A 14,945-nucleotide genomic window follows, 5' to 3' on the forward strand; every position below is an offset into this window, starting at 1 on the left:
AAAAAATTTGATCTCAGTGATTTTGACCGTGGCATGATTGTTGGTGACGGGCTGGTTTGAGTATTTCTGTAACTGCTGATCTCCTGAATTTTCATGCACAACAGTTTCTAGAGTTTACTCAGAATTGTGCCAAAAACAAAAAACATCCAGTGAGCGGCAGTTCTGCGGATGGAAACTGCTTGATGATGAGAGAGGTCAACTGAGAATGGCCAGACTGGTTCCAGCTGACAGAAAGGCTATGGTAACTCTGATAGTCACTCTGTACAATTTTAGTGAGCAGAATATTATCTCAGAATACACAACCTTGAGGCGGATGAATCTCATCAGCAGTTGACCACGTTGGGCACTTTATTAGTACTATAGTGCTCCTAAAAAAGTGCTCAGTGAGTGTATATCTTGCAACGGTATAAATATGTCAACTACTGGAGAATTCACTATACTGTTTATACCATGGTAGATATTTTGGCATGGCTGTCAGTGAGCCTTAGATTATTTACACATGAGAATGGTGGAGAAATATTAATTAATTTGTTAAAACTTGTGTATTATTTGAGCTGTAAATTTCTTTAAATCATCATTTTTACTGTTTCTACAGTGGTCATGGCAACGAAGTTGTAAAATCGAATATAACTTTGCACAGTTAGTAAGTGATTTTATCACACAAGATACATGGAAACATGCATATTGTTTATGTCTTGTGGTTATACTTTTGAAATAGTGAGTATTTTAACCTTTACGGATTGGCCTCATTCACTTCCATTGTAAGTGTCTCACTGTAACCCAGATATTTGCTCTTTTTTTTTTAAGAAAAGAAGGGACAGGTTTAAATACATTTTTGTGGTAATCAACATTTTGCCACAAATGCTGTCGATTGAGCTTAACTAGTATTGAATCCGGAATATTCCTTTAATATAGAATTTAATGTGTTATGTCTGATCAAATGTGTTCATATAACAGATTTGAACTTGACTCATACAGTCAAAGTTTAGAATTGAAACAATTTTTTATAATGTTAGTTTGACTGTTTTTGAGTCTTTTGCTTTTAACTCAAGTGTTACATAATGTGAAGCAGCTGTTTTTGCACAGATGCCAGACTCATCATTCATGCTATGAATAATCGTATCTTTTGGTTTGTTTCCATTAATCTCCAAATAAAAAGAGAACAATCTAAAATAATCAGATAAGATGAAGCAGTTTTCATTTGTATTGCATTTAATTCATTACTTCCTGCAAAAATAACTATATCATGACATATACCATTACTGTGATCTAGAATTACTCATTCTGTGATAAAAGTTTTTGGTCATACCACCCATCCTAACAAACACACACAGATGAAATCGTAAGGATACAGTATATGTTTGCACACATATTAACTCAGTAATGTGCCAGGGTGGATAGTTGGGGCGAATGTGTTTAAATGAACTGGCCAGGCATGAGTGATTTGGTAGATAATCTGAACAGCAGGCACCATAATGGCCCGGGCTTTAGAGGTCTGTAATGGCTTTTCTTTCTTCCAGCTGCCCTGTTCTGTGCCTTACAGCTTTCAGCACTGAGCACTTAGCACTGAGCTAATGCACCTCTAGCACAAAAAATAAATAAATAAATAAAAACAAATGGTGGCAGGACAGGAGAAAGAGCCTGAATGTGGATTTAAAACCGGATGCTTTAAAGACTTAAGATTGATTTAGGTCAAGTGATTGATATGCGTAAAATATGCAGATTTATAGAGAGATATGCTGGTTTATGCTTTATAATGAGTTAAAGGAATGGTTATCCCCCAAAAGGAAATTTATTGTAAATAATAATATGATTATTTTATAGTGCATATCATTTATTCACCCTCCTGTTATTCTAAACCTGTTTGGCTTGTACTTTTCCGTTTAACACAAAAGGAGACATTTTGAATAATGTAATAGTTGCTCTTTTCCATGCAATAACTATGAGTGGGGACTGGATTGTTTAGGCTTTTAAATGATGCAAAAGCACCATAAAAGTAGTCTATATGACTTAAGCTGTTTTCCAAGTGCATACAATAGCTTTGTGTGAGGTACAGACAAAAATGTACGTTTTATTGTCCAAAACATCGTCGTTTAGACCACCTTTGTGAGCTAAATCAACCGAATCATTGAAAACAATGATTGGGACATTACTTATCATGACATTTCTGCTAGTGTTACAATGAAGGAAGAAAGAAAGTCACACATGTTTGCAATGACTTGAGGGTGAGTAAATAATGGCATATTTTTATTTCTGGGTGCAAAGCCTTGCAGAAAAAAAAGTAAGAATTTAATGTTTTAGAAACAGGAAATTAATAAGCGAGCAACTCTAAAAGGGAGAAAAAAACTCCACACAAACGGATATGTTACAGATGTGCTAGCAACTCTGTACCAAGCAAGGTCCTTCCTGTTCACTATCTGTTGTCCTCTAGTGAGTGCCCTCTATATTGCCTGTCCTTACTGACCCTCATTAGGATGACACACTCAACCAGGCTAAAACAAGCTCTCCTCCAGGGTGTGTGTGTATGCATAGGTGCGTGAATGTCTTTGAAGCATTGTGTGTGTGTGTGTGTCTGTGTGTGTGTGAGAGAGAGAGTTGAAGAGCTCCCCATGACCCCTTATCAGTCTCTGCAGATCCTTTCCTCTGAATGTCAGTCTGTCCTTGCTATCGTCCAATCAGAATCCAGTTAAGATTAGCTTACATTCGTCTAAGGTGAGAATGCCTCATTCAAGTTTTTTGGCCTAACCAGATGTGTTGCAATAAGTTTACAGCAATTTTGTCTGTCCATACTGAATGTGATCTGATCATGTTCATTGTTTAATGTACTCTTATGTGGAGCTGGATTTTGGACCAATAAGATTTCAAAGTGGGTGGGCCTACCCGGTGCTATGCAGCAGAAATAGAAACCAAGTAAATTGGATGTGAGTTCTAATACGACACAGACCTGTTGTGTGCATATGAAATCCAATCCCATCATTCATCAAAATTAGGAGCAGACAGATGTAGGCTTTCATATTTTTGCTGCTTATTCCAGCTCAGTGTGTGTGTGTGAGGCCACATGCATAGCTGCATTGACCAGCTGTGTGTCCAGATGTGCCCCCCGCCCCCACCCTCATCACACACACGCTGGTTACTTGCACAGGAACATCCTGTCATTCCTGCTTGTGTCCCTAAAACACCTCCTACCTCCCTCCCACACGAACACACACACACACCACGCCGCCAGTCAAACTGTCAACAGGCTGTGTGCGGTCTTGCTGCAGATCTGATATGACTGGCTGCTCCCCGCCTTGAGCGCCCTGCTCTCTGCTCGCTGTGTCCCCCAGCTCGGCAGGCAGCTAATCCAAACTGACGCTCCCTCCCGATGCTCTCTTCACCACCAGCACTGCACTGCACTGCCACACCCCAAGAATCAGAGTCAGGGAGAAGAAGATGGGAAATGAAAGGGAAAAGAATTACAGAGAGATGGAGAAAAGAGTGTTGTGTGCTTTGGTGTATTGAAGGTTGCGCTAACAAGATATATTTCTTTTGATTCTGATTCACAAGCTCTTGATTAGATTCTGATTAATTTGGCTATATTTCCCACAGCTAATGCTTTTAATTATACAGGTATCTTCTAATTTGGGTATATTATGAAGATATTGATTTTAAATGTTATCATCAGTTTTTCATGATTTTGATTACATTTTAGCTTATTAGACATGTAATGTATTACATCTATAAATATGATGTTTTAAAATTGTATGCATTACATTTTGTGTGTGTGTGTGTGTGTGTGTGTGTGTGTGTGTGTGTACACTGATCAGCCACAACATAAAACCACCTGCCTAATATTGTGTAGGTCCCCCTCGTGCCACCAAAACAGCACCAAACCACATCTCAGAATAGCGTTCTGAGATGATATTGTTCTCACCAGAATTGTATAGAGCGGTTATCTGAGTTACCGTAGACTTTTGAACCAGTCTGGCCATTCTCTGTTGACCTCTCTCATCAAGAAAGATGCATTTCTGTCCACAGAAATCCCACTCACTGGATGTTGTTTGTTTTGGCACCATTTTGAGTCAATTCTAGAGAATGTTGTGTGTGAAAATCCCAGGACATCAGCAGTTACAGAAATACTCAAACCAGCCCGTCTGTCACCAACAATCATGCCACAGTCCAAATCACCATTCTGGTGGTTGATGTGAACATTAACTGAAGCTCCTGACCCATATCTGTATGACTGCACTGCTGTTTGGCTGATTAGATAATCGCATGGATGATTATTGGTGCAGACAGGCTGGTAGATATATTTACAGTGCAAACGTTTTAGGCACATCAAATGTTTCACAAAAACATTTGTCTTAAGATGGTTATATATATCTTCAGCTGTAGTGTGTCAAAAGGAAATATAAATGTAAGACTCCCAAACATTACTTTTGCAAATAGAATAGATTAGAATATAAGAACAGGGAGCCCTGTAACATATGTAATGGCCCCCACAGAGCCCCCCACTCAACATCGAGTCAGTTTGGGATTACATGAAGAGACAAAAGCAATTGAGACAGCCTAAATAGATATTAGAACTGGCAAATTCTTCAAGCTTGGTACATCATATCTGCCAAAAAACAACAAAAACTGTGTCCAGGTGTACCTAGGAGAATTGGTGCTGTTTTAAAGGCAAAGGTGGTCACACCAAATATTGATTTCGTTTTTTTATGTTTACTGGACTTTGTATGACATTAAGTGATAAATTAAAACTATTTATGTCATTATTTTGAAGACATCCTAACTATGCAACATTTTTCACAAGTGCCTAAATCTTTTGGTGTGTGTGTGTGTGTTTGTGTGTGTGTCATTCTCTTTTCCATGGAACACAAAAGAATAGAATATAATTATAAATAATATAATTTCTTGGCTCACAATATAAAAGCATTTTGTAGCCATGGCCAATTAAGCTCCAAAAGAACAACAACAAAAAAGCACCATAAAAGTAGTTCATATGACTCCAAGGCTTCTGAAGCTATACAATAACTTTGTCTGAAAAAGAGGTTGAGGTCATTGACATCAAACCTGTAGTGACGTATCTTGACACACCAAGTATAAAAATGCACATGATGAGCAAATGAGATTTGAGAACTACATTGGAGTGGAAGACATTCAGTGAATAGTCACTGTACAAAACTTGGCATGTCACATTTGCTTACAGGATACATGAGAACCAATGGCATTTGGTTTTATTGATGCCAAACCTGGAGCGACATAGGAAGAGGAAGATTTTCAGTGAATAATGACTTAAATCTCAGTTTGTTCCTCACACAAAGCTATTGTATGACTTCAGAAGACTTGGAATATAGCCAAAAGCACTATGATTATGGTGTGTTTTAGTCCTTTTTGGAGCTTAACAGCCCCTGGTCTCTATATACTTGTACGGAAAAAGCAGCTTAAAAATATCATATTTTATGTTCCACAAAAAAAAGAAAGAAAAAAAAAGTAATGGATTTGGAATGACATGAGAGTGAATAAAAGACTGTAAACCTGTAAATAAACATTTGTAAATAGCTACTTTGAGATAGACACATTTGTCTCTCATCCTCGTTCATTTATTTATCCATTATGCTTCAAGAGAAGCCATAACATGGCATGACAAGATGCAGCTGTCACCATCCATCGCTTCCTGTTGCTGAGCAGTAAGACCTTGGTTGGGTTACTGTTTCACTGGCTACATGCCCCATATCAAGGCCACATGTTGCATTCCCAATGGTCTCAAGTCTTCCTCTTGTTTCCATAGAGATTACTCCAAAGACCTCAGCCAGCTGCAGTCCTGCCCCAGAATCCCCTCTCAGTTCGGCCGAAGAGTCTGTTAAAAGCCAGCAGGAGGAGCAGATGTGCCGAGCATCCATCCAGGAGCCAAGTGAGACTTCCGAGTCGCAGCCCGGCACGCCTTTACCGTTACCTGTGCCAGGACATTCGGGTCTTAGCATTCAAGAAACAGTGGCCATGTCTCCCGAGCTGGACACCTACACCATCACCAAGAAAGTCAAAGAAGTTCTCACAGATAACAACCTTGGTGAGTGTGTTAAAAGATGCCATGGCCACAAAAAATATAACTCAGTAAATGAAAAGTGGACTACAGTAATATTCACATGCATATTCTAACTAAGCTCTATTCCCAAACCTAGTGAACTGCCTACCTAGACAGCATTTAGTGGTCATTCAGACCTGAGTGTGTACTGTACAGTAATGTGCAAAAGTTTTAGGCACTTGTAAAAATGTTGCATAGTTAGAATGTCTTCAAAATTAATGACATAAATAGTTTTCATTTATCACTTAATGTCATACAAAGTCCAGTAAACATAAAAAAGCTAAATCAATATTTGGTGTGACCACCTTTGCCTTTTAAAAGAGCCCCAATTCTCCTAGGTACACCTGAACAAAGTTTTTCTTGGTTGTTGGCAGATTGGATGTTCCAAGCTTCTTGAAGAATTTGCCACAGTTCTTCTATCTATTTTCAGCTGTCTCAGTTGCTCTGGCTCTTCTTGTAATCCCAGACTGTCTCGATGGTCGGGGGGTGGGGGGGGGCTCTGTGGGGTCCATGCTGTCTATTGCAGGGCTCCCTGTACTTCTATTTGCAAAATACATTTTTAGGAGTCTAAAAATTAGATTTGCTATTGACACACTAAAGCTGAAGATATAAATAACCATCTTAAGACAAATGTTTTTGTGAAACATCTTAAGTGCCTAAAATTTTTGCACAGTACTGTACCTCCTGGAAGTTTATATTAGCCTATTTTAGCCACAAGAAGTAGGGAAAAACATGAGTGAAGTTTCAGGAAGTTAAAAAAATGCATTAATTTCCTTTATTAAATTATTAATACATTATTAACATTATTAAATTATTAATCGCAGAAATTAATGCGTTATGTTTTCCAACCATAAAATATACTTTAATTTTATTCAATACTGTGCCATGTTGAAAATAGTTCCATATGGTTCATTGTTGAGGAGGATTCTTTGAAAGTGTAGTTTGCCAAGCTTGCTACTCATAATAAAGTAGTTCAACTACAGTCAAACTACCATTTTGAAAAGTATTTAGCTACACTACTTATGAAAACTGGCTAACAACATTAAAGGGGTAGGTCACCCAAGAGCTAAAATTATCTCGTAAATTACACGCACTCATGCTATCCCAGATGTGTATGACTTTCGTCTGCTGAACACAAAGATTTTTAGAAGGATATATCAGCTCTGTAGGTCCATACAATGTAAATGAATGGTGACCAGACCTTTTATGCTCCAAAAATCACATAAAAGCAGCATAAAAGTAATCCATAAGCCTCCAGTTGATAAATCTGTCTTCAGAAGTGATATGATAGGTGTGGATGTGAAACAGATCAATACGTAAGTCTGTTTTATTTTTTTTTTTATTTTTTTTTTTAATAATAAATTTCCACTTTCAGAATGTGAAAGTAGAGTTATGTAGGAAAAAAGGACTTAAATATTGATCTGTTTCTCACCCAAAGTGATCGCTTCAGAAGACATATATTAAACCACTGGAGCTTTAAAGGTCACTTTCCATTCACTTGCATTGTATGGGCTTGCAGATATATAAAAATCTTTGTGTTCAGCAGAAGAAAGTCATACATGTATGGGATGGCATGAAAGTGAGTAAAAGAGAGACATTTTGTTTTTGGGTGAACTAACCTATGCTGTTTCAGGGCAAAAACTGTTCAGATCTTACTAGAATGCATAAATGTACACAACATAACTAATAAAACAAACAAAAAAAAACACCCCAAATTTTATAAAATGAACAACTGTGTTTAACTCACTATTTTGCTACAAAAACAGTATTTTCTTGCACTACTCAACTAGTTTAAAATAATCGCTTGTTACTAGAAAAGCTGCACTCTTTTGAGCTTTTGTTTCATTACATGTTACTGAAAAATGTAGTTCAGTTAGTAGTTTCACTACTTTAGTTTGTTTCTCCCCAACACTGATTCTAATGATGCAGCTATAGCATAGTTGTTATTTGTCCTCAATATACCTTTGTATGTATCCAAAGTTTGTAAATGAATAAGTTCATTAATTTTTGCTTTGATAAATCATGTATTCTGTATTTGTGGGTGTCCTAGAGAGACAATACATGTGATAGTGTCTCTCCACACTAAAGGACAGGTGGAGGACAGGTTGGCCCTCCTTTAGCATTTAATGGCCATCCACTCTGACTGTCTCCATGTCCCTGCCATAATTAATGAGAGGTCGAATGGGAATGTCACACTGGACATAGCTACTTTCTCCTTCACTGTTTGGTTCAACTCACACAGACCATTGTCCTAATGTTTTTTCACAGTATTATGAAAACAGATAGTGCTTAGCTAGCCTCAGATGTCTTTGTGAACTTTATGTTGAGTCTGTTCACACTTTCACCTTTAATGTTGTGTGAACACCCACAATAAAAAGGTTTTAAGAGAATACAGATATATATTGCACTGCCAATGCCTCTGTGTGATTCTGTGACAGACTGTTTCATCTTGAAGGTTTTCACTTCTCTAGGTTTTATTAATTTTTTTTCTCGGGTGCTACAAAGATTTGTCATGCTCTGTAGTGGAATTGACCTGTATAAAGTGCCAAATGTAAAGACAGCTGTGTTTGTATGAGTCTTTAGGGGAAGAGAGAAATAATCTTCTGGGATCTCAAGCTTTTGTTTTACTCTGGGGAACATTTCTTTTTTGAAAATTGAAGGATCCCAGTTATTGTCAAGATAATTCAGGTTCCTTTTTTTTTGTGGTGAAAAAAAAAATCGTTGAAAGCTTAAGCAGCTGTTGAAAGCTGTTTGAAACCCCCCCCTTGCCTTGAAAGTGGAGGTTAAAAGCAAAATTTGTTTGTTTGATCAAACTTTGATGCTACGGTACAATGAAAACATGGATTATTCAATGCATTGATCGTTACCCAAACTAAATGAAGTGCATATAGAGTACATACATTTTCATTTATGCATTTAGCAGATGCTTTTATCTAGAGTGACTTAAATGTACACATGGTTTATCAGTTTGTGTGTTCCCTCGGAATTGAACCATGACTGTGGCGTTGCTAGTGCCATAATCTACCAGTTGAGATGCATGTACCCTGTACACTCAATATTGCCCTACAAAGGCAAAACTTAGAATCTGCAAACACTGAAACTGAAAAAAAAAGGCTTGAAAGTATTGCGGTTCACTTCACTTTTTGGTTTTAGTATGTATTTTGTAGCTACTGGGATTTTCACACTCTGTCTTCTCTGAATTTGAGCATAGTTGAGCTAATACAGAACTGATCATAGTGTAAGAGACCCAGTTTTCGTCATAACTCAGTGTACTTACTGCGCTTTGCATTTGCACTGTAGTATACGTGTTTTGCCACATCAAAGTTGATTTACTGATGAATGCTATTGTATGTGTTTGCTTTACAGGTCAGCGTCTGTTCGGGGAGAGCATCCTTGGTTTAACGCAGGGCTCCGTGTCTGATCTGCTGGCCCGGCCCAAACCCTGGCACAAGCTCAGCCTGAAGGGCCGAGAGCCATTTGTGAGGATGCAGCTCTGGCTCAGCGACCCACGGAACGTGGAGAAACTCATGGACATGAAGCGGTTGGAAAAGAAAGGTACAGCCCTCCATAATTTCTCTTCTCTGCTGTTGTCCTGGTCACACACCAAAAAATAGCGGTTTGTAATTGTCGATGTTGTTTTAGAATGTTTTAATTGCAGGGTTTATTAAAGTGCTTCACACTTTGGTCAGTGTTTGCTTTGTTGGCTATTCTTTTTCAGGACATTCGAAAACCAGCTGCATTTTGTGGAATATTATTCATAGTTTTTGTGGCATAAGGAGGTTTTCAGTGTCTTTTCTGTTTCTTTAAAACCTTGCTTGATGTCAGAACCATGATGCAGTGGTCAGTGCAAGCAGATGCAGACACTGTGAGCCTTAGAATACCATTCCATCTCTCTCTCCAAGAATTTCCTGTAGAATGCACAGCAATACACTTTCCTGCTACAAAATCCCCTTGCTGGTCTAGTGTGGTGTATGCTGGTTAGTGCTGGTCTAGCTGGTGGACCACCATGGCTATGCTTTTCACCAGCAAATCCTAGCTGGTAAAGCTGATTGACCAGCATGGTCCTTCTTATGAAGCTGGTTTAGCTAGTTTAAAAGCCTGGTGGGGACACCAGTACACCAGAATCCCTTGCTGGGTGACCAGCACCCAAAACACAACATAAGCTGCTTTTCAGCAGCGTTATAAAATCAAAAATATTCGGGGGGCCCGGGTAGCTTAGCGAGTAAAGAAGCTGACTACCACCCCTGGAGTCACAAGTTCGAATCCAGGGTGTGCTGAGTGACTCCACTCCATCAAATTGGCCCGGTTGCTAGGGAGGGTAGTCACATGGGGTAATCTCCTCATGGTCACTATAATGTGGATCTTGCGCGAGTTGTGTGTGGATGCCGCGGAGAATAACGTGAAGCCTCCTCACGCGCTATGTCTCCGCGGTTAAGCACTCAGCAAGCCACATGATAAGATGCGCAGATTGACATCTCAGATGCTGAGGCGACTGAGTTTCGTCCTCCGCTACCCGGATTGAGGTGAGTCACTACGCCACTACAAGGACTTAGAATGCATTGGGAATTGGGCATTTAAAATTGGGGAGGAAAGGGGAGGGGAAAAAATCTGTTTATTAAAATAATCCTTAAAAAATCCTAAAAAATAAAAAATTATATGAGCTTTGAAATGATTGGGTTGTTCTCTCTTTTTGACGTCAAAATTAAATCAGACATGTACATAAAACTTGTCCCCATTGATAAGCCGGTAAGAATGTTGGTAAAGGTGTTTACATGCAATGCAAAATTAGGGTAATGCCCAACAATCTATCTGTGCAGATGACTGTTATGACCTTTATGATCCTGATAAAGGAAAACTGTTTAATGCGTTTACATAACCACATGCATTGCCACCTTATGAATCTTGTGTAAGATAATGCATGTAAATGCACTCAATGTCTGTCCATTAAAAGAGGCAAAAATACCAAAAAACTACCTTGACCATATCTTTTTGGCCTTCTTGTTGTTTTTATGGTAGTAATAGAAAGGACAAGAAGTGATGAGGAGATTGAGAAATGGCACAAGCTAGACTCAAACTCATGTCATCCACTTGAGCACCGCAGCTCAATTTTTCACAGCACATGCGCAAACCATCAGGCCACCACTCTGAGTAGTTGGATGATTGCAAACTCTTGCGGAACTTCAGTCTATGGAACGTGCAACTAACTTGTGCCCATATTTACATGCGGTACCTGCTAATTATCACCAACTGCGTGTTTCTGTTTATCCAGTATTGATTCCAGCTCACGAAGAAAAGTCACAGAAAACAATCTTTAAGCTGTCTCTTGTCAGCACGGCTTTCTTTAATGCGAAGAGATGTGCGAGAAGCCGGAGATGAGGCGGTCAGGCAGTGGGGGCCATTTGATTGCTCTTTTTTTCCTCTTTAATAGCCCAGATGTGTCTTCTGGCTGCTGAATGGGCTGCACATGCTCGTTGAGCCCGCTCGTCTCTCTGCTGTCTGGATTGATGAGGGTGGGAGATGTCAGTTCCGTGATCGGCTGTGACAGGCTGATGGCTCTGTAGGGCTGGCTTACTTAAAGTCCACTGCACTCAGCGCTGGGCCTGCACGCCTGCGAGCTCGTGGCAGGCCGAGTGAACATTCCTGGAGTCATTAGGCCTGTTTAACACTCCTCTCGGGCTAAAAGTGACATTACTGGTTCTCCCTGGGTGATTATGACGACGATGGTTTTGTTATGAATCAGGCTTTGTGGTTTGTTTGTGTGGGAGAAGGCAAAACTCAGGGGGTGACTCCACATTAGAATGATACAGGCTTGAGCATTTACCCCTTAAGCTCACAGTGCGCTTGCCATAGACAGAAAGCAACAGCTTTTCTGTCATATTCTCTCTCTTTCTCTGGCTTTTCAGAAAAGAGTCTAAATTTGACCTCAACGCTGGCAAGAGGCACAGAGCAAATTAGCCTTGCTCTGCCCTCGTTCTGAGAGTTTTGGCCACCAGCTAAATTTTTTACCATTGCTATTGCCAGGGGGTTCTCTTCAACAGACACTGAAATGCAGTGGAAATGACAAATTTCACACACAGCTCTGTATACTTAGCTGGATTGGGCTATTTTAATCTGAAAAGGGGCATTAATGTAGTTGTTCCTTATTGGTATTTATTTTTTTATTTTCTATTGGTTACTCTTTTTATGATATAATTTTTTTTTATTGATTAATAGAGTAAACAAAGAAAAGAAAAACATATACAAACCAAATCAATACTTAAACCCCACTATTACCCCACCCTGACCCCCAACAACACCGCCCAGTGGTCACACGATTATGGACACACACACACAAACAAATGTAATATATATATATATATATATATATATATATATATATATATATATATATATATATATATATATATATATAAAATATCTGGTGTTTTTGTAGGGCTCTCGGGGAGGGACAGTGGAGAGAGAGGTGTAGTGGTTAATGTGCGTGATTAAAATATATATATATGTAGTGGTTAATGTGTGTGATATATATATATATATATATATATATATATATATATAATATATGTATTAGGGCTGTCAATCGATTAAACATTTTAATTGAATTAATTACATGGTGTCCCAATTAATTAATCGCGATTAATCGCATTTTATCGCATATACAAATATTTGCTGAGAAAGCCCCTCATATAACAATAATTCAATATATAATGATTCAATAATTGTACAGTTATCTTTAAATATTAAAATAAAAAAGAATTCAGATAAATAAAATGCATTACATTGTTGTAGCAGAAGAGTTCATCATTAATAAGTCAATAAAAAAGGGGCTTTTGAATACAATGTATTGTTTACTACCATATTATGATCATAAGTCAATCATTGGCATACAGTTCACAGCAATCCATTTCGAAAGTGAATTTGTCAATTAGTCTGAGATTTATTATGAGGGCTTGTTTAAGGACCCACCAATGTACACCTGTGTCAGACATTCTTGTCAATTTTCTTGGTTGCGTTGCGTCATAAACATACATTTTTAGGTCACTGTGTCAAGTAAAATATTGTTTAATACTTAGAACACATCTTGAGATCTCTTAGTTCGAATTTGCGCTCCATCAAGTGTTAAGAAGTGTTAGGAATTAACGTGTTAAATCAACAGCCCTAATAAATATATCTCTCTCTATATATATATCTTAATCACGCACATTAACCACTACACCTCTCTCTCCACTGTCCCTCCCCGAGAGCCCTCCAAAAACACCAGATATGTGCCCCAAGTAAAATTCCCCAGTCTTCTGGATGATCCCTCTTCAAAAGCTGCCACCCTCCCCATCTCCGAGCACCACTCCTGAAATGGGGGTGCTCCGGCCGAATTCCTTCCCCTTAAACCTATCTGTCTGGGGATCATGACGCTGGTTAGGACCCAATTTTTTATGTGCTTATTCTCTATTTTGATGATCACCTATAATACTGAGTCTGGGGCAAAATACAATTCTTGGATCTTTACACAACCCCAAAAGACGTGAGTTATGTCTCCATCTTCTGATTGACATCGCCAGCAGGTGGTTGTTTCTTTAAGACCAAGACTATATAATCTAGAGGGGGTCCAATAGAAAATATGTAAAATCTTGAATATCACAAGGCGCACCCTTGCTTCTCTTGATGCAGACTTTAAATTTTTTTGAATCCTAACCCACACTCCCTCCTCCAATACCAAGTTTAAATCTTTCTTTAAAAAATCTCTTGATCAAGTTAAAGCTCCATCCCTCAGACTCTAAATTAGCAGGGAGTAATACACTGATGCCTCATGATCTATTCCAAAAGCAGTAATCACCCCTCCCAGAGTATCTGCCACTTTAGATCATGAGGCATCAGTGTATGCTACTCCCAAAAACAGTACAGGGCAGATGGCACAGCTGTAAATACCCCTCACAATCCACTCTTACCAGCAATACATAATTTAGGGTTCAGCCATATGCTCAAGGCAACATTTCAATAAATGTCCGAATTAAACACACTAGACACTTTTGTTAATACAATATTTGAGTGCAAAAGCGAGATATCGGGGTGTAACTTAACTTCTCAGATTAGTTTGATAGAAAGGCTTTGCAATGGCGAATTAGGGACAAGAACCTTCCTGTTCAATACAAAACCAGGGAGGGGCTCTCTTAGGTGGAAGTGACCAATGAGCCAAATGTCTGTGACCGAATGCATAATAATAAAACAAAATCTTGGGTAGGCCTAGCCCACCTTTGTCAATCGGCTTATGCAGCTTACTGAAATGTAGTCGTGTGGACGCTTACCATTCCGAATGAAGGTCTTCGCTATGCTATCATATTGCTTGAAATGAGAGAGGGGAACATTTACAGGCAGAGACTGTAGCATGTAGTTACATTTTGGAATACAATTAATTTTAAAAACATTAACCTTCCCAGTCATAGATAAATGTAATGAAGCCCACCTGCCCACGTCTCTCTAAAACCTTTTTTATTAAGGGGTCAAAATTAACTCTGACAAATTTGCTGGGAATAAAATGCCCAAATACTTAATGCCCTGTTTGGGACACTGGAAGGTGCCCGGCTGAAAAGCCATTACCGGACAGTATGCTGTCAGAGCTAAAGCTTTGGATTTAGACCAGCTGACTCTGTATCTTGAGAACTTAGAAAAGGAATTAATAAATCTGTATAAATCGGAATAAATCTAGTAGGGTCAGAGACGAATAATAAAATATCATCAGCGTAAAGCAAAAGCTTATGCACCACCCTTCTCCCGCCATCACCCCTGGAAAATCATCTTCCCTTTTTTCGCAGCTGCAAATGGTTCCAGGGCAAAACGAACAATAATGGGGAAAGAGGGCAACCCTGCCGGTGCCCCTATCCAGAGT

The 14,945-nt window shown here is 38.9% G+C and overlaps 1 protein-coding gene across 4 annotated transcripts in view; it reads left to right on the forward strand.

Moving 5' to 3' along the window:
* The window catches only part of cux1a (cut-like homeobox 1a), a 169,481-nt gene that overhangs the window by 151,023 nt on the left and 3,513 nt on the right, over nucleotides 1-14,945 (forward strand). For all 4 annotated transcript variants that reach the window (XM_052117670.1, XM_052117672.1, XM_052117671.1 and 1 more), the window contains 2 exons: nucleotides 5,771-6,049; nucleotides 9,431-9,619. In XM_052117670.1, coding sequence (XP_051973630.1) covers nucleotides 5,771-6,049; nucleotides 9,431-9,619 — 468 coding nt within the window. The remainder of the gene's footprint in view (nucleotides 1-5,770; nucleotides 6,050-9,430; nucleotides 9,620-14,945) is intronic.

The sequence above is a fragment of the Xyrauchen texanus genome, chromosome 44 (genome assembly GCF_025860055.1).
Source record: "Xyrauchen texanus isolate HMW12.3.18 chromosome 44, RBS_HiC_50CHRs, whole genome shotgun sequence".
Lineage (NCBI taxonomy): Eukaryota > Metazoa > Chordata > Actinopteri > Cypriniformes > Catostomidae > Xyrauchen > Xyrauchen texanus.